At 35.6% G+C, this 21,535-nt stretch overlaps 1 protein-coding gene across 1 annotated transcript in view; it reads left to right on the forward strand.

Moving 5' to 3' along the window:
• The window catches only part of ITGBL1 (integrin subunit beta like 1), a 211,302-nt gene that overhangs the window by 163,188 nt on the left and 26,579 nt on the right, over nt 1-21,535 (forward strand). The window contains exon 8 of the mRNA XM_030313629.1: nt 20,971-21,087. Within this exon, the coding sequence (XP_030169489.1) occupies nt 20,971-21,087 (117 nt within the window). The remainder of the gene's footprint in view (nt 1-20,970; nt 21,088-21,535) is intronic.

Below are 21,535 nucleotides of genomic sequence, written 5' to 3' on the forward strand. Positions count from 1 at the left end.
CTGGAAGGAAATTCATTGCAGCATTAACTGTAATCACCCCCGAGTTTAAAGGGGATTTTACTGCCTTCTATGTAGGTATTTTCTCTTCATTTACATTGACCCTGTATTGACTTATGATTATGTATTGTTTTGATAATATGTTTTATATCATTTGAATTCTAACTTATAAAATAAAAGGCACTCAGTATTCTAGTGCATTTATATGTGTGTATATATAATATTTTCAAAATCTTGATTTGAAACTAGGGAAGAGATTTTTTTTAATAGATGGATAAGGGGAGTATACATTAAATAACATAATGAATGGGAGTCTTATTAGGGGCATAGAAGTGATAATGACTTGCAAAAGCCCTGCATTCAAGATGCAAATAAGCAGCTGAGATTAAAAATTATAAAACAGACTTTAACACCATGCAGCACATTTTAGAACCGTATCTGTTAGACTAGAGCCCTGCCAAGGTTCTATTTTAAACATTTTAGTGATACCTAAGTCAAGCCTAAAGTAGTGATCAAATGCAGTGTTGAGGGAATGGCAGGCAGTGCTTCTTAGAGGAGGTAAAAACCATTGGTCATAAAGGATAAGTGTAGACTTGGGTGAAGTAATTTTCAGGTGAGATATGACATATCTGTCATATGTATGTGTGTGCATGATGCCAGTGTGTTTGCACTTCTTGGAGGGGAGCAGTAAACAAGGGATAATGAACCCAGCCTTAGGTGAGCTCTGTTGCTAACTAAATTAAGGAGATGTGTCCTCACTTTTTTTACCAGCCCAGCGAACATTTTGAACTGGACAGTTCTTTGTTATGGGGGCTGTCCTGTGCTTTGTAGGATGTTTGACAGCATCCCTGGCCTCTACCCACTAAGATGCCAGTGGCACCTCCAACCCGTTGTCATACCCAAAAATGTCTCCAGACGCTTGTTGCCTGGGAAGAGAGGCTGTGCTCTGTCTGGTTATCAGAGGTTAACTATTTCTAGGAAAAGACTATCACCCAGAAGCTCTGTAATCTTTTCATATATAGTTTATGACATTCAACCGAAGAAATAGGAAACAGGACTAAGGAAATGAACAACAGGCAACAGAAACGGATGCATAAATGTCTCCTAGTTATTGGGATTATCAGATACAGATATTGGAATAACTATAACAAATATATTCACAAAGAATATGTCAAGATGAGTAGTAGACAATATCCAGTTTGTAGCAGAGAGCTAAAAAAGGTTAGTTTTTATTTACTTTCACTCATGGTGGTTTGTTTCCTTGTGCATGCTTTTATTTCAGTCATGTGTTTATACATACTTAATCTTAGTTTCTGGAAAATCTTGAAGCCTAATTTCAGGACACTTTTCTTCTGCAAAGATTTGTGTTTGTTTTTCACAGGATACAACTGATCTTGGGTCTCTTTATTCCTCTTTATCCCTCTTTTCATGGTCCCCAGATAACTCGAGGAATCTCAGGTTCAACTTCTCTACTTTTACTGCTTAAAGTGCTCATACTTGCTTTGGGGTTTCTTAGAGAATTATATATCTTGTGTACTTCATTGTAATATATCATTTGTAATGCTATTTCAAAAAGTGAAAATTAATTAAAAAAATCACATTTAAAATCACATGTCCCCACCAAAACAATAAATAAAGTTGAAAATAAGTGGAGCAAAAAGAAGAAACTAGATTTGGAAAAATTTTAGTTTAGAATGTTTTGTTTTTTAAGTTTATTTATTTGGGGGGGGGGGCGCAGAGAGAGTTTATTTATTTATTTTGAGAGAGAGTGGGAGAGAGAAATTCCCAAGCAGGCTACACACTGTCAGCACAGAGCCAACATGGGCTTACAAACCGTGAGAGCAGGACCTGAGCTGAAATCAAGAGTTGAATGCTTAACAGACTGCGCCACCCAGGCACCCCAAGTTTTAGTTTAGAATGTTTATTAACTATACTTCCCACAAAGCAGTTGTCATTTTCTTGCCGAAAAAAAAGGGAATGTGCAAATTAAAATTGCCAGTGGAATTAATGCAATATCTCTTTACATAACACATCATGAGCAAGCAATCAATCCCTTGGACTCTCAGGCAATCAGATATATTTAAGCCAAAGATGATTCAAGATAAAAGTAATCAGGTTTCCTCCAACACTGCTTTTTGTGTGATGTATTATTGTTTAAAACATCTAATCGCTTAGCCTTTATTTGTTTTCTTTTATTACCTCATTTCATTCCCTGAATAGCTTTAGCAGTAGTGATGTTAACTATTATTGCTGGGACTGATTGAATAGTCTCTTTCTTTTGATACATCAGGTGAAAGCAAAAGTCATTTCACTGTCGAGCTGATACTGCAATTTCCTGTTACTTCAAAGAAGATGTTGCTTTCAAACAATGGCATGAATGTTTTTGACAATTAGCAATTACATGTGATTTTGTTTTGTTTTGTTTTTATTATCCCGTATTCACTTCTTTGATTTTATTGAAGATTTGGATGAGAGACACTTATAAGCACAGTTTAACTCATAATATAAAGGGACTCAAAGTAAGCTTAGTTTCTATTTCAAACAAATGATATTTATCCTACATTTTCTATAGTCAGGGAGATGTGAAGGCTTGCATGAAGGACCAGCATTGCAAATGCCTTTATTTCCTGACATTTTTTCCATTGCCAATATAGACAGGTAGTCCCATGTAATTTGAGTGTTCTTTTTTTTCCCCAACACTCTCCTTCTCTTCCTCTTCTCTTAATTGAAAGAATATTTCCCTCTCTCCCTCCACTCCTATCTGTAAAGTACCCTTTTGATATTCTTATCAAAATTGAATGTTTCCACTTATTTGGTAGAATCCCAGGAATGTAGAACACCCTGATTTATCTGGTCATCATGCAGGTTTTCTAGGCAGCCAAGTTTAGCCGTGGACGTCTTTGTGGTCTCTCCTCTAAGTATTTAATTATCTTGAAAGTGAAAAAGACGCCAAGCAGTTTTGTTCTCATGTCTTCCCACAGTCTCTGAACTGTTTCCATGAGTTTTAGCCACGGTTTTTTTTTTTTTTTTTTTTTTTTTTGCCTTTACTGGCAATAATCATTAGGACATAATTTGAGAATTTATATATTTCCATAAATGTGGATCACTTATGGCCCCAGAAAGTTCCATCGTTTGGAATTGTATTTCTGTTTAACTACTTTTACTTCATAGCCAATGGCAGGAAGTCTTTCTCCATCTTAGTTTATCTAGAAAAGAAATTGGGAATCACAAGCAGTTGGCTTTCTATTCGTGATGAAAGGCAACAATTTTAATATCTAAATATAGGTTGAATAAATTCATATGATTTTTATATGTGCATTGCATAGTAATATTCTTAGAGGAGAATATTGCAAGTAATACCATAGTAGCTGCCATTAGAGTCTAACAAATTATCCAACCTGGTCAGACATATTTGGAACATTTAACTAGAAAACAGAACTGGTAGCTATAACTGATGCAGGTTTGTGAATGAAATGCTACAGCTACACTTGAGACACTTTAGAGATCATTTAGTCTAATGACTAAAGATCGTTAGTCATTAGATTAATGACCAAATTAGACTAGACTAGAGATCATTTAGTCTTTGCATAGAGAACAAGAAACTGAATCTGTGAAAAGCGAAAGTGACTAGTCCAGGCTAGATAAAACCATTTATTGAAAAATAAACCTTTCTCAACTGTAATGTGATGTCACCTCTGTCATAAGTCAACTGGCCTTATACTGTATAGGTCTTCTTCCAGTGTTTTCATTTTGTTCCATTTGTCTATTTGTCTGGTATTTTATCAGGAATATATTCTTAAATACTGTAGCTTTATAGGAAGTCTAGTATTGTAATCTCTTCACCCATTTGTCTTCCATAACAATACTCTGGCTATTTTCATCCCTTTGCATTTACATACTATTAATAACTGAATACTTAGGGATGCATTAAATCTATACAACAATTGTTGGAGAATTAACACTATTAAGGTCCTAATTAATTAACATAGCATACCCTTGCTCCTATTTATATGTTCTTTAATTTCACTTAGTAGTTTATAGCTTTCTACATAGGAGACTTAACATCTTTCACAAGTATTCCCATTTTATGTTTTTTATGCTATTAAAAATTAAACTTTTAAAGAAATTTCATGTTTATGCTATGTTAAAATGCAACTAAATTTTAAAATATTAACCACTTGTGTCTTATGACCTTGCGAAATTTACTTCTTAATTTTAATGGTTTATATGTAGTTTTTTTTTTCCTACTAGTATAGTCACTCCATAGGTGAATAATGACAGTATTATTTTGTCCTTTTTTATGCTTTTTAGTTCTTTTTCTTGCCTTAGAATACTCTATAAGACATCTGTATGATATTGATTAGAAATAGAGATAGTGGACATTCTTGTCTTGCTCCCAATCTTTGGTAAAATGTTTTCAGTATTTTGCTTCTAACTATGATGTTTGCTATAGATTTATTTTATTTTATTATTTTTTTTTTCAACGTTTTTATTTATTTTTGGGACAGAGAGAGACAGAGCATGAACGGGGGAGGGGCAGAGAGAGAGGGAGACACAGAATCAGAAACAGGCTCCAGGCTCCGAGCCATCAGCCCAGAGCCTGATGCGGGGCTCGAACTCACGGACCGCGAGATCGTGACCTGGCTGAAGTCGGACGCTTAACCGACTGCGCCACCCAGGCGCCCCTATAGATTTATTTTAGACCATAATCAAAATAAGGAAGATAAGAAAGTTATATTTTATTCTTTAATTTTTTTGCATGAAGGAGCTTTGAATATTGTCAAATATATAATATGCACCTATTTAGATGATGATATTTTTTCTGTTAATGTGATGAAATATTTTGATTGATTTTTAAATGCTAAACCAGCTCTTTAATCCTGGACTAAACCCATTTGGATATGAATCTTTTTAAAAATGGCTGGATTCCATTCTTCACAGAGCTAGAATGAACAATCCTAAAATTTGTATGGAACTGAAAAAGACCCCGAACAGCCAAAGCAATCTTGAAAAAGGAAACCAAAGCTGGAGACATCACAATCCTAGACTTCAAACTATACTACAAGGCTGTAATCATCAAGACAGTATGGTACTGGCACAAAAATAGACACTCAGATCAACGGAACAGAATAGAGAAACCAGAAATGGATCCACAAATATATGGCCAACTAATCTTTGACAAAGCAGGAAGGAATATCCAATGGAATAAAGACAGTCTCTTCAGCAAATGGTGCTGGGAAAACTGGACAGCGACATGCAGAAGAATGAACCTGGACCACTTGCTTACACCATACACAAAAATAAACTCAAAATGGATGAAAGACCTAAACGTACAACAAAAAGTCACCAAAATCCTGGAGGAGAAAACAAGCAACAACCTCTTTGACCTCAGCCACAGCAACTTCTTAATTGACATGTCTCCAGAGGCAAGGGAAACAAAAGCAAAAATGAACTGTTGGGACCTCATCAAGATAAAAATCTTCTGCACAATGAAGAAACAATCAGCAAAACTAAAAGGCAACTGACAGAATAGGAGAAAATATTTGCAAATGACATATCAGATAAAGAGTTAGTATTCAAAATCTATAAAGAACTTATCAAACTCAACACCCCAAAGCAAATAATCCAATGAAGAAATGAGCAAAAGACATGAATAGACACTTTTCCAAAGAAGACATCCAGATGGCTAACAGGCACATGAAAAAATGTTCAACATCACTCATGATCAGGGAAATATAAATCAAAACCACAGTGAGATACCAGCTTACACCTGTCAGAATGGCTGAAATTAACAACTCAGGAAACAATAGATGTTGGTGAGGATGCAGAGAAAGAGGAACCCTTCTGCACTGCTGGTAAGAATGCAAACTAGTGTAGCCACTCTGGAAAACAGTATGGAGATCCCTCAAAAAATTAAAAATAGAGCTATCCTAAGACCCAGCAATTGCAATACTAGGTATGTATCCAAAGGATACGGAGTGCTGATTCAAAGGGGCACATGCACCCCAATGTTAATAGTCACACTATCAACAATAGTCAAAGTATGAAAAGAGTCCAATGTCCATTGACTGATGAAAGGATAAAGAAGATGTGGTAGATTTATACATACACACACACACACACACACACACACACACACACACACAATGGAATATTACACAGTGATCAAAAATAATGAAATCTTGCCATTTGCCACAATGTGGATGGAGTTAGAGTGTATTATGCTAAGCAAAATAAGTCAGAGAAAGACAAATTTCATATGATTTCACTCATATGTGGAATTTAAGATACAAAACAGATAAACATAAGGGAAGGGAAGCAAAAATAATATAAAAACAGACAGAGAGAGAGGGAAACCATAAGAGACTCTTAAATACAGAGAACAAACTGAAGGTTGCTAGAGGGGTGTTTGGTGGGGGGATGGGCTAAATGGACAAGGGGCATTAAGGAGGACACTTGTTGGCATGAGTAAGTGATGAATCACTGGGTTCTACTTGTGAAATCATTATTACACCATATATTAACTAACTTGGATTTATTTTTTAAAATAAATAAATAAGTAAAAGAAAATGGCTGGATTCAAAGTTTGTGAGAGATTGACTTGGAACATCTGTTTTCTATGGTGTCCTTGTGTGATTTTGTTGTCAAGGTTATTATACCATCATGAAATTTAAATTCTAGCCTTTGAATTTTATAAGAAATTATTTTGATTCTATAGAAATTTTTCATTTATATTTTCCCCTATATTTTGGGTTTTATTTTTCATTATTTTAGTGTTTATATTTTGGATCATTTTCATAGTGTGTGAGAAACTTTTCTTTAGTATTTTTTCTGATAAGGCTCTTCTGGTCATCGCTTCTTTTAGTTTTTGTTTGTCTGGGGGTGTTTTCATTTTGTAATCAAATTGGAAGGATATTTTTGTTAGGTATAGAACTGTAATTTGACAGTTTCTTTCAGAATTTTAAATGTCATTCCATTGCTGTCTGGCATAAGCATTTTTTTGATTATTCAGTTGTCAGTGTTCTTGATTTTTTTCTTTGAAGGTAATGCATCTTTTTATCTCTGACTACTTTTAAGACTTTGTCTTTGTCTTTCAGCAATTGACTATGCTGTGTCTCACCTAAGATTTGTGGTTTTCTATATATTTATTCTCCTTAAGCTTCATGAAGCTTCTCGAATCTATAGTTCAAATTTTTTGGCACTTGTTTTAGTTTACTAGGGCTGCCATACTAAACTACTACCAAGTGCATGGCTTAAATAATAGAAATTTATTTCCTCACAGTCCTAGAGGCTGTAAGTCCAAGATCAAATGTGATCAAGGTTGATTTTTTCTGAGGGTCTCTCTCCTTGGCTTGTACATGACCATATTCTCTCTGTGTCTTCACATGATCTTCCCTTGATGTGTCTATGTTTTAATCTTCTCTTTTATAAAATCACCAGGTTTGAGTCTCCCTTGAATGGCCTATTTTAACCTTAATTACCTCTTTAGAGATCCTATCTCCAGATATAGTCACATTCTGAGGTACTGGGGATTAGGAATTCAACAGATGATTTTTTTGGGGGGAGGGCACAATTCAGCCCATATTAGAAATGTTTTCTCCATTATCTCTTAAAATATTACTTCTGCTTCATTCTATCTTTTATTTCTCGGAACAATGCATGACATATTATTTCATGTCCAGTAGGTCTTTTATGCTCTCTTCCCCTCATTCTTTTTGTTTTCTATGCTTCAGTCTAGGTATTTTCTACCAACCTACTTCCACTTTACTGATCGTCTCTTCTATGTCTAATCTACCATTGTATCTCTTATTCAGTTTTAATTTCATTTACTGTATTTTTTAACTCAGAATTTCCATTTAATTTTTTTACATATAATTCTCTGGTGAATTTCTCCATTTAGTAACATAGTTTCTTGAATATATTAATCATAGTTATTCTAAAATCCATTACTGATAATTCCAGTTTAGTCATCTCTATCATTTTTGGATCTCTTTTTATTGTCTATTTTTTCTTTTTCATTTTTGGTCACTCTATCCTATCTTTTGACATATGTGGGTTTTTTTTATTAAGCATAAATACAGTTTAATAAAATTGGTAGAAATTTGTAAGTTATGCTATCTTTCTTGAAGAGATTTTTTTTTCTAGAAGACATGTGCGAAAGAAGATAGATAATTTTAATCCAATTAGGATTTGAAATGATTTCTAAAGTGAAAACCTGGGATGTTTATATGATGTCTGTCAATGCCCTCTTTTTCAAAGTTTCCTGAATTCCAATTGCTATTTTTCTAGTTAGATGAAGTCAAAGCTCTGTTTAGTTTATTCACCTGTTAGATGTTGCTTTTTCCTTGCCCTAAAAAGTTTCAGATTTCACAATACAGGAAGAGGATTATTTGCAGAGAAGGTGGAACTTACATCCCTCTGGTTTCTTTTTCTTTAGGTAGTTGGCCACTTAAATCCAGGCTGCCTTGGGAGCCTTTGACTTAGTCTTATAGCTGGATTTTTGCTAGTCAAAAATGATTATTGAAGCTAGAGACAAAATGGAGACAGGAATTTCAGGTGCAATAGGATTTTGTTGAAAAGTAATGCCATTATAAAATCCCTTTTAAAGAAATAGCATTATTTAATATAGACACCATGAGTTATCTGAAAGATATTGTTGGCAGAGGAAAAAAAAAGAAATTGGAAGTTCATACAGAGGTAGAAGCATATTAGGCTCTGAAAAATGGAATACTACTTCCAATTATATAAGAAATATAAAAAATTATTATATATGTGGATATATTTAGGGAAGCTTTTTACTCTTTAAGTTACATGTTTATTTAATTTTGAAATGTTAAATACTGTGCCACAAACCAACATCATAGTGGTACTTAAGAAACCCAAACGAATACTTAAAAATAGATTTTTATTTCGGTATTTTTAGAGGTACTTATTAAGTAGGTATTCCCAATTTTGAAAATTTTTAAATTGATAGGTTAAGTTATTCCCTAGGTTATTAAGCATATAAGTAGTCAGATTAAATTCTGTCTTGGGTCTTCCTGAGTTAAGAACACAAACTCTTAACTCTTATCAAAGATTCCCTTCTTAGGGAGCTAACCCCTGTCATGGCAGTGCCTTCCATTAGGGAATACTCTGACAAGTAGGATGTTATTTATTACAGTATACTAAGCTCTGCTTCCTTATTACTCTAACCTATTAATTCTGAATATGCTAACTGTGCTGTAAAATACCAAAGTTCAATAAGTTTTCTATATTTATAAATTTTAAGTTTATTGAATTTCTAACATTTTTGGCTGTGCAATTCCCAGGCTCTGCATATGTTTGACACTGCATTATTGAAAAAATTGGCTTAAATCCTGAATATGATGTTAAAGAATATTTCCCAAAACTGAATGTTAAATGCGTGGGTCAGTATATGCATAATTATTGATAAGACTTTATTTTTTAAGAAAATTTAGCTACTTAGATACATTATGTCTAGAGTTTTACTTACATATGTTTAAATTTTAAAATATTTTTATTTTTAAACAATTTCAAACTTAGAAGACCTAAGAATAGTGTAAAGAGCTTTTTTTTACATGAACCATTTGAGGATAAATTGCTCACATGGAGTTCTGTCACCTTCAAATTTAAATGTACTTGTATATATACATTCTCATATTATGTATACACTTATATATATACACAATGTTTTTTCTAATGTTTTATGATTTGGTGAAATCAGTATTAGGAACCAAAAATAGTACAAAAAAGGGTATCATTAGGAAATATTGCTTTTTGGTTAATTTTTTCTAATTTTAAAAGCCTACCTTGTCATTCATGGAAAATGTATTATTTATTGTGACATAGATTTCATTGTTCAATTTGTTAAATAAATTTCCTAATTATCTCTGATGTGGGGAGAAAGTTCACAATTATTTCAAATCAATTTAATTACCACTGAAATGTGTATTGAGGAAGTGATATATTCACTCACACTTTGGAATTTTTTTTTAAGTGACAAAACCCAAGGATTCAATAGTGACTAGGGCCTGATTCCACACTACCCTTCCATTGCCCAAATAAAGTTTATTTTCAAGAAACTTTCTGTAAAAACATTTCTTTGATTCTATCAAACACAGCACTCTCACTGGTGAATGGCAGTTGTTGCCTATGACTACCCTATGGCATTTGTCCCATAGAGTCTTTCATGGTGAATTACAGTTGTATGTGTTTATGACCTAGAATGGGATAATTAAAGTCAATACCAAGAAAAGGCCCAGATATGATAGGATTTATGTTTGCAGAATCTCCAGATCTTGTTTCTGAAACAAGGTACTATTCATTGTCCAGCTAATGGGTTCACCCACTAGGAAGAAGGAGATTCTTATTTTAACTGATACTGGGCACTTCATGATGGGCCACACTCATCAATTACTTAAGCTCCATATTTTTTAACCTCAGTCATTCACTAACTTTTCAAACCTTCGACCTGCTGCAGAAGGTTTCTGACTTACGTTGAAAAATGAGTGTGATATTTCTCCCTAATTTATAAATGTCTTTGTTAGAAAAAAAAATGAATCTTGAGTAATGGTTATTTTAGAAACTATCTTAAGGTTGAAATAGTGCTGTAATCTAATTTAGAAGCCTAATGGATGTCCTCAGTGATGCTTTGTTTCATACATTGGAAGATATTTAGGGAAAAGTGAGACCTGGTACACCAATTTCCCATTTTCAGTTTTAGGCACTTTAGGGCAGGCAACAGAAAATTATATTAGTTCTACGTTTGCTTAAATGTCTCATTTCCTCACATATTCCATGATTGATTACTCTAATCCTCGTGTACTAAGACAGTACAAACAGAAGAATTGACATTTATCCATATTTTTAAAAGTCATGAGCAACTCTTCCTTCACTGATAATTGTGATGTCAATGTGGCTTGAATTATGAGAAGTCTCACCTCCCATTTTGGGAGGTGAAACGTTCTTCTTCCCTTTCAAATGTCTGATGGGAGATTACTTCATTCTCACACACAAAATATTTGTACTCAGATGAAATTGTACAGAATATTATAGTTCTCAAGTGTTTAATTCCATCTCATAGAAATTTCAGGAGAACTTAGGATGCATTTGGCAGGAGTTTTTCTAGTGCAATCAGGTTGCTATGGTAAACCTATTATTTTAGGCAAAGGAGGACTGTGTTAGTAAAGTGCTAATCTTTTTTCTGTTTTATGTGAGCCTCTAATTACTATCTAGCTATTGAGCGTGTACTGCAAGTGTGGTTTTTACCATTTTAAAAAGTGAAAGAAAATAAGGTCATAGAGAGTGTGCCTGCTGTTACTGCACTAACAGGTGCATTTGAGAATATAGTGCTCTTCCTAGTTAATCTCATTCTGGATCAGGAAATACAGGTGTTTGTTTGTTTGTTTGTTTGTTTGTTTGTTTAGAGAAATGGAATAGGAAAGGAATGGATTTTATGTGAGTAATTGAGATGCAAGCCTCCCAACATGTTTTCTATTGTAAAAATGTAAGTAACATCTATTGTTTTTTGAGCACTTACCTTGTGTCTGGCCTTGTCTTATGTACTTTATATGCACTACAACGTTTAGCATTTACAATAACATTGTTACCAGTTTTATTATTATTCCCATCACACGACCACAATAAATTAGGTTTAACTGATTCTTCCAAGGAATTACATTTAATGGTGGACATGCCAAGATTAGAATCTAAATTTATTTAATGTTGGATCCCATGCTTTTAGTTGTATCTGGACCACAAAATGTATCTCCCTTTCTCTTTACCTTACTGACATTTAACAAACACTTTGAGACTTATTGCCACATCCAGGTCACCTTTATCAGAAACTTTTTCTAACCTTGTCAGGTGTGTGTGCTTGTATATTTCACCTTTAGTCCCTCCACTAATGAAAGTTTTTAAATGTTCTCCTTTATTTTGTATCTTCCGTATCTAGCATAATACTTAACCCATAGTTGATATTCAAAATGTGTTTGTTGAATGAATGAATGAGGGAGTGATCAAATTGGTACAGATATTCAAGGTTGATGAGCCCAGTTGAATCTATTCTTGAGCACGAACATGTTTTCTATGCGGTATAGTTTGAAGGAAGTGAGAATCATTCTCCACCTAAACACCTCAAATGTCAGCATATAAGGTAGAAATGATTTGTGTTTGGTTGTGTGTTGTATTTTCAGTTATGGTCTCTGCAGATGTTTTCAGTCTTTGTTATTCAGGTCCATATATCTAACATGCTGTGTCTGAAAATTCCAGATTATAATCCTGCACAAATGCACAAGCATATTATTGGCAGTAATGGAGAAGATTCAGTTGGTCATTAGCATCTAATGCAGTATGGGTTTACCCAATTAGTTTGTGAAGGGACTCTTCCTTAACTGTTAATACATGAGATGAGGGATTAGTGTCTATCTTGTTTATCTTTGTATCTCCTCATCTAGCATATAGTAACTAGTCACTGATGGTTTGAAAGCTGTGCCCTGTGGAGATGAGGCCTTAAAAAGAGAAGTTTGAAAAGAGTGAAGGTTAGGAGAAGGCAGAGTCTGAAGATTTAGAGATTTGTCATGGTTAAGAATGTATAAGAAGAGGAATCCAAGAAGAAAAGAAATTCCCGGAAGAAAGAGGGAGGGAACAAACATGCTGTGTGTGTGTGTGTGTGTGTGTGTGTGTGTGTGTGTGGAGAGAGAGAGAGATATGGAAGAGGTTCGTTGGGGGACAAAGAAGAGAGTAGAGGATGAAGGGGAGGAATAGGAGGTAAAGGAAGAAGAGATATATAGTCTAAAAAATAAATGTCACCTTCACAGTTTCACATTGTTAGCTTTATATCAGTTTTGGGAAATCAGCTTCTAGCAGAGATAAACACCTTTTCTTCAGACAATGCTTGTAGATCTCTCTCCATTTTCATTTGGAAAGAGTCACCCAAACATCCCTAACTATTAAAAAGGACAACCAACAATAGTTCTATAAACAATTGAGGAATAAGAGTTGACCTTTCCATCCTTCACACACTCTGTGACCTTGAGAGATAACCTTTTCACCCTGTGTCCTTGAGAAAGTAACATATTATCTCATTCTCAGAGACTCATTTTCCTTATCTGTAAATTGTAGGGCTAGTTGGACTTGATCATCCTCCATGATTTTCTATCTCTAACAATCTCCAATTTTATGAAATAATTAAACGAATATTTCTACCATAGCTGTGCTCTGGTAGTTAATAAGGATGAAAACTAGTGAGATTAATAAATAAGGAGTATTTTTTAGTTTTAAATTTTTATTTAAATTCTTGTTAGTTAACATATAGTATAATATTAGTTTCAGGTATAGAATTTAGGGATTAATCACTTACATACAACACCCAGTGCTCATCACAACAAGTGCCCTCCTTAATACCCATCACCCATGTAGCCTATCTCCTGCCCACCTCCTACCTGGTAACCATCAGTTTGTTCTCTATAGATAAGAGTCTATTTCTTGACTTGTCTCTTTCTTTTTTTCCCCATGTTCATTTGTTTTGTTTCTTAAATTCTCCATAGGAGTGAAATCATAAGGTATCTGTCTTTCTCTGACTGACTTATTTCGTTTAGCATAATACACTCTAGCTCCATCCACATCATCGCATATGGCAAGATTTCATTCTTTTTGATGGCTGAGTAACATCCATTGTCTGTGTGTGTGTGTGTGTGTGTGTGTGTACTCACACCAATTCTTCTTTATCCATTCTTCAGTAGATGGACACTTGGACTCTTTCCATAATTTGGCTATTGTTGATAATGCTGCTATAAACATATTTATAAATAAATAAAGTTTTAATCTTTTAATTTCTAAAAATGTAAATGAGGCAATCTACCTTTTATAAAGGTATCAAGCTGCTCTTTTATTTCATCTTATAATGTAATGGTACGTAGTTATCCTATAGGTAGAAAGAAAGTCCTATTTTCTCTTTCTACTTCGGTATTAAAATAAAGGTATTTTATTTGTCTATTCCTTGAAGCATCTTGTGGGTAAAATCTAAAACACCGTAAATTAGGGTTTCTCCAGGCTATATCAGGTAAAATCTTATTAACTTGAAACTTTTGGAGCTTTCAAATATTTTAATGAACCAGGTGACTTCCCTTCAAAGTATAATTATTTTAAATTTGCAGCTTATTTCCATGAGATTTACTAAGAGATATAAATAATTTATGTTCATACTGATCATCATGTAGTATTTCTATTTTGAATGATCCATTTTGTCCTTAGTCTGTTTTTCTCATGGGTGTGCATTATTGGTAATTCATATATGAGCACATATGTATGGTCATTTTTTTTTGAGACAGATAGAGAGAGCATGCGCTTGGGGGAGGAGCAGAGAGAGAAAGGTAGAAAGAGAAATCCCAAGCAGGATCCACACTGCCACCACAGAGCCCAGCACAGGACTCAAACCCACAAACCATGAGATCATGACCTGAACTGAAACCAAGAGTCGGACGCTTAACCAACTGAGCCACCCAGGTGCCCCATATAGTTATTTTTTATTATGTTTTATTTGTGCAAATATTTTGTCTCTGTTTATTGTTTATGTGTCAGTCTTATGTTATTGTTGTTTTAAATATTGTTTATGGTAAAACTTGTCAGTTTTTTAGTGTTTCTGGTTTGTTGTCATGTTTTGGATAGTCTTTCCCACTCGAGGGTTATGAAAACTCCCACCTATATTCCTGTCCAGGATTTTATGTGTTAAATTTCTACATTTAAATGTTGAATACGTTGGGAATTTATTTAGTTGCAATGAATGAGTTAAGTAAAGGGTCTGATCTTTTTGCAACATAGCTCACTGGTTGTAGGAGACTTGTTTGGTAAATAATCCATGATGCCCAAGAAAATATATGGCATATTAACTTATAACATTATGAATCGTTACAAAGTAGTAACATACAAAACCTTGACCTGGGTGCAAAAATAGAATAATTCCAGGATCCCAAGAGCTCCCACCCACCCCTCCTCAATTACTACCAACACCCTCCTCTGCAAAGATGACCATTATTCTCACTTTTAAGGTGTTCTTGCCTTTCTTTAAAAAAATTATTTTAGAGAGAGTTGGGGAGAGGGGCAGAGGGAGAGAGAGAGAAACAGAGAGACAGAGAGACAGAGAATCTTAAGCAAGCTCCACGTGGAGCCTGACATGGGGCTTGATCCCAGGACCCTGGGATCATGACTTGAGCTGAAATCAAGAATCAGACACTCAACTGACTGAGCCCCCCAGGAGACCCTCTATGCCTTTCTTTAAAGTTTGCCTCCTAAATATATATCCCCAAACACTATGAAGTTTAGACTTGCTTGTTGTGTTGTGAAATATTTCAAACAATGTATGTCATTTCGCGGCTGACTTCTTGCACTCTACATTATGTGTTGAAGATTCAAGCATGATGTGGCAAGTAGCAGTGTCTCCTTCACTCTAATTGTTGTACAGTGATCCCCTTAAGAATATAACTGACACTTATATATTCTGTCACTGATGGATATTTGAGTCTCCTTTGAGACTATTAGGAATAGTGTTGCTATGATTGTTCTGGAACATCTCCTGGTACAAATGAGTATAATTTTCTCCAGTGAATATGACCAAGAATTGAGTTGCTGGTTCATAGATTATGCATATTGACTTTACTAGATAATGCTAAGCAGTATTCCAGAATATTCTGCCAATTTATAACTGTACCAGCTGTAAAAATATGCCCTGTGTTTCCACGCCATTTTCAAATCTTGTTACAGTCAGTTCTTAAATGTTTGCTCATGTGGTTGGTTTGGGATAGAATTTCAATATGGTTTTACTTTGCATTTCCCATATGATTTAGAAGGGAGTATCTTTTCAAATTTCTACAGACCGTATGAATTTTCTATTAAAACAAATATTAAAAATGTTGCCCATTCAGTTTTGTAATTATAATAGTAAATTTTGTCAACAATACTCAAAAAAAAAGTGTGTAATACTTGGAAATATCATTCTCCAACACTGTTATTTGGAGTTAATGCCTTGTGAAATGAAATAGGATATAGAAGGATAGTAGAAATTACAGACTTACATATCCCTTGTTTAGAATTATACTCCCATATCTGATTAGGTGCTTCACACAAAACAGATCCTTCATATTTGCTGAATTTCAGATGCGAAACAGTTTGGAATCTGTCAGTTTGGATTAAGTGCATGAGGGTTTTAAATTTTAACATGGTACTTACAGAAAAGTATACTCCAAGGCCAACATATGCATGTGTTTAGCTCTCTTAGTGAGTGTAAGAAAACTTAAAGATGATATTAAAGTGATGTGTATTTTATTTGTTAAAATGACTAGTTGTGCATAGCAGTATGAACTGCATTTTATCAGTCTTGGAGTGTTTCTTTATTGCATGGAAGTGTCAAATTAGAAATGTTTAAGTAAAATCTTTTTAAATCAGAACTTCTAGATACCTGCATTAGGTCATTACTCTTTTCTAATGTATAAGCCTTAAAATACAGTACATAAGGATTGCCATACCATGTATCATTGGACTGACTTTTTGTGTGCTCTTAAAGGTTATCTGCTTTTTTAAAATGTAATAGGAATGGACAGACTCAGTGTAAAGTTCACGTAAGTTTTGGTTGGATGATATTGATGATGTTGGCTGAATTAATTTCTTCTCAGATGGTTATTTCTGTCTTTTCCATCTGTTCTTGAATTATCTTTTCAAAAATTACTCGGCTTATTTGTATTTCTTTGAGTGTATCTTTCTTTAGATTCTCCTCCAAATTTGTTATACAAAATGGCACTTATTAGTGCTAGACGTACAAACTTCCACTATCCTTCATTCTTACTTATGTGAATACTGATAGTCATTTGAGAAGCTACATTTATATCTCCACAACACTAAAACAGCCATTGAAATAATAATATCATTTAGCAAATAAAGGAAGGAGATTGGATTCAGTCTCTTATTGAAAAAGTGAAAGACAATAAATCTGTCAGTGTTTCCTACTCCATCAACAGAGAACTTTGGTGGCTGCCAATAGGTTATTAATCTCACTGTCAGCCTGGACCACAGAGAGTTCAGTATTTGTGGTCGATTCAAGCATGCGCTTATCTAGTATAAAGTTTACATTCAGTGATCTACTAGGGGTGTGTACAAATTACTGTGGGATCAGAGAGAAAGAACAACTCATTGAGGTAACCCAACAGGGATGGCGAGGAAAGTTTCATAAAGGAGAGGAGATCTGAGTTGGCTGTTCAACATTGGATTGGAAGGTATAGAGAAAGTGGTAGAGTGCACAACAGAGACAATAAATGGAGCAAAAATCAGTCTCTGAACATGAGTGTACTGTGAACACTGGATGTGTACTGGGAAAGGTGAGTTGGACCAGGGGTGGAGAGCTCTGTTGAGGAATTTGATCTCTGCCTTGAAGGTCCCATGGGACCATTAATTGAAAAAGGGTTACATAATCATAGACATGTTTTAAGAAAGTGGATCTGGGGCGTCTGGGTGGCTCAGTAGGTTGATCCTTGATTTGGGCTCAGGTCATGATCTCATGATTCATGAGATCAAGTCCCACATCGGGCTCCACACTGACAGCATGGAGCCTACTTGGGAATCTCTCTCTCCCTCTCTCTTTGCCCCTTCCCTGCTCATACTCTTTCTTCATTCCCTTGCTCTTGCTCTCTCTCACAATAAACAAATGAACTTAAAAGAAAAGTGGATCTTATGAAATTTCAATACATATACATATATATATATTTGATATATATATTTGATATATATATACATATATATGTATCAAATACATATATATATATCAAATATATATATCAAATATATAAGATTTGGTGACAGATCAAATGATGGTGACCTTCTCCTGATAACAGGATACAGGAAGAGAAGTAGGTTTGTGAATAAAGGTGATGGGCTTGCTGTGGGACATATTTCATTGATGTAACTGTGGGAAGCACAAATGAAGTTTTTCTGGCCAATTGGAAAGGCATATTTATTCTGGAGGAGGCATTCTAAATTTAAGTTCTATCATTAAAGCTCATGTGTTGTGGGAATATTACTAAACTATTTACATGCAGTGATTGTTTAGTGCATCTGTTCAGTAAGTATCGATTCAAACATCATAAGGACACACAAGAAGGCAGTTGATTCTGCTGTATTTGTGAAGGTACATGAGTAGCAGGGTGCAAGTATCGTGGATTTGGTGACATTGGATATTGAAAGATGAGCAGAAATTTAACTGGCAAGTATATGTCTTGGTTAGGACTGGACTGAAGCTGTGAACTAAGACAGCAAAATAAGGCACTTTAATATGTGGACTGTATGAACAACTGACTCTTCATTAATTTTCTGTAATAAATTAGCCTGTCTTGATTTATGATATTTTGCCTTTCCATATGAAGTTTCTATAGCCTATGAACTGTATTACAGCTGTAGCTATAAAGTAAGTCAGCTAACAGTTGGCTTAATATAGCTTTTTAAAACCCCAACAGATTCATGACCAAAAAAAACCCAAAAAACAAAAAAACACACCAAGAAATGCAGAGTGGCTAATTATTCTCCAATATTTGAAAAAGGATACCTGAATTATAATCTGCTAGGGAAAAAATGAACCTAGGGCTGAGTATGAACACTTTTCAGTGTAACTTTATAGAAGAAATACAAGACAGAAACTGTCCATAATTAAATAAATGAAACGTTGATATCCGAATCCATATGCCAGCATTTCTATCATCCTTTCCAGAGAGGCACAGAAGCCAATAATGCATATCCGGGAAACTTCCCGAATGCCTTAAAATGTTAATAAATTATCTCCACAAATACATGTGCCCTCAAACTTAAAAATTGATGTTGATGTGATAACTGGACTGCATTCCCTCTCAGGAATAATGTGGTGGAAGGTTCCCATATCTGTCCATGCAGGACTAGTTAACGGTATGTGGTTGTGTTGCTGATGGTTCTGTGGTTAGTCTCTTTGTCTCCACAGTCAAAAAAATGACATTTTTTGTCATTCACACACACACACACACACACACACACACACACACACACACCCATGATGAGGGCGGATGTGTTTATGTACACCAGAAGGTAACTGGGGCTCAGGAAATCTGGGTTCGGGCACCAACCTTGCTAATGTCTACTTTGCTGGCCTTAGATAAATCATTTAGCCTCTGCTTGCATGGGTTTCCTCATCTATTAAGTACACTGCAGAAAGTCATGGATTCTCTTGACATTTTATAAAATAATAAATGAGTGCTGGCGTATTTTTCCAAGGAGAGATCTGGGGTCTACCAGTTAGAGTTCTTGTCTGTGGACAACAGGAACCAACCTCATTAAGTGGGATGGAAAAGGATTTTATTAGAAGGGTTTAGGTGCAGAGTGCAAGCTTGGACAACCAGTTCATGCAACAGCCCAGGGAAGCAAGGCCCTGCCGAGAACTAGCCCCTGCTGCCATCACTTTGGAACTGGGTGCCGAGTTCCTCCACTCATGGACACTCATTTCTGTGCTGTTGCTCTTGCAAACTCTGCCACAGACCCTGTGCCTTTTCTTCCACCCTCAAGAACCAAAGCCCTGGCCAAGACTGGCTGGTGTGTCCCTCTTCTGTCCACCAGTGCGTAGGAAGAGGGAGTATCCCTGGGGAAGGGGAAGAGCTCTGCCTCCTGCTGAACCTGGACCCATCTCTAAGTAGGAAGAGAGACAGGTTGAAGGGCAGCCAGAACAACACTATCTCTTGCAATATCTTCCACCAGATTCTCAAAGGGACAGTGACCCCCACCTCTGCTGCCAGAAAAGATTATGAATCACTGCATTAGATTATCTTTAATTACAGCTCTGAAATTATATGATTCGAAATACTAATTTTCCTTTCTTCCATCATCTACCAACTCAGAATTTCTTTAACAAGATACAAACGCAGCAACAGAATGACTAACAACATTGCAGGGTCAGCCCCGAAGCATCTTATGATCATTTCAGTGGGTGTGTAATTATGATGGTTGGGCTAATGACAGAGAGGAACAGATGTCTTGGAGTAGTCACCCAGCTGAATTTCTGCCAAACCAGCACCGATTCCTCAGACAAAGGGAAATTTTCTTTCTCGTATAGCCTCCCGGTGCTGCGTTGAGTATATTAAAATGCAGTCTGGCTTCATGGCTAAGTGCGCAAATTTTAAGGTTAATAAGAATGGATATAAATTTTGAATCTCTTCCTTATGAGCTGGTTCACCGGGGAAGGGAACTTGGCGTCAGTACGTGTCTGTTTCCTGTTTAGTAAAATGATAGTAATGATGCTGGTCAGTGTGTGGTATGGTGAAAACAAAATGATGGAATTCAAAGAACTGCAGTGTTTGACACATAGTTACAGCTCAAGAAATAATGATGAAAGCCATAACGATAGTAGTTAAGGAATTCCCAAACTTTGAATCCAACTCATTGCAAAGACTGCTTATACTTTAACATTTCAAGTCAAGAATAATACTGGTATTAAGGTCGTGCACTTTGATACGTGGTCCCTGTTAAAATGAGTTCTATGAATTACAAAATTGATGCCCAATTGTCAAAAAACATCACCTCGAAATGTACCTATGAACATCATTTGCTTATGTGGCCGATAGAGCCCCAGTAACAATACATACAATATTTTTTTTTAATGACAACGTTATCCTAAGTTATGTCAAAATATGTATGATTTGGTATCATCAGACTAAGTGGAAGATGAAACGCCCAGAGGGTTTAATAAGAGAATTCGTCTTGAAAACCGAACGAAACAAAAGCGTCACTCCAGCTCCCGGCCTCCTCGGCACTTGGTCTTGGTCTTGCCGGAGGCGGGTAAGAAAATTATCTGTGGAACTATTTCCAGGCGCAGCAGGAACAGGCTTCATGGTGTGTTAGTTGTTTGTATCCTTTGGAAGCCTGGCCGATTCCGTGACCCTCCTAACAAGTGTGCCCTCCCTGTGCGTTTTGCAGGTAAATGCGAATGTGGCAAGTGCACCTGCTACCCTCCGGGAGACCCCAGGGTGTACGGCAAGACGTGTGAATGCGACGGCCGCCGCTGTGAAGGCCTGGACGGCACGGTCTGTGGGGGTAAGCGCTTCTCACAGCTTCGCGGCCTGCCTTTCTTACCCTTCTTCTCCTTCTTCTTCTTCTTCTTCTTCTTCTTCTTCTTCTTCTTTTTAACAAAAGGAAACTCTGTTAAAAAAGAAGATAAGATAACCTGAAGGCAATATACAAGTAGACCTAAAAGCATTACACAATTCGGTTTGTAATGATCTTTATTTTCTTGGACTCTTGACTTAGGGATATGTGAAAATATGCAGCCCGCTGGTCACAAAAGGTTGTTGAGATTATGCTAAATCTTGTGAAGATAGTGACAGGTTTTGCTGCACCTGCTCAGTTAGAAATGATGTTTCTTGCTCTGCTAATAAAAACTGGTAGGGGAAGCATGTATTACCTGCAAACGTGGGGGTAAAATCACACTCTACTTACAAAAGCACAGAATATAGACATTCCATTTCCATGATGGCTGGGAGAC

The sequence above is a fragment of the Lynx canadensis genome, chromosome A1 (genome assembly GCF_007474595.2).
Source record: "Lynx canadensis isolate LIC74 chromosome A1, mLynCan4.pri.v2, whole genome shotgun sequence".
In the NCBI taxonomy this organism is placed as follows: domain Eukaryota; kingdom Metazoa; phylum Chordata; class Mammalia; order Carnivora; family Felidae; genus Lynx; species Lynx canadensis.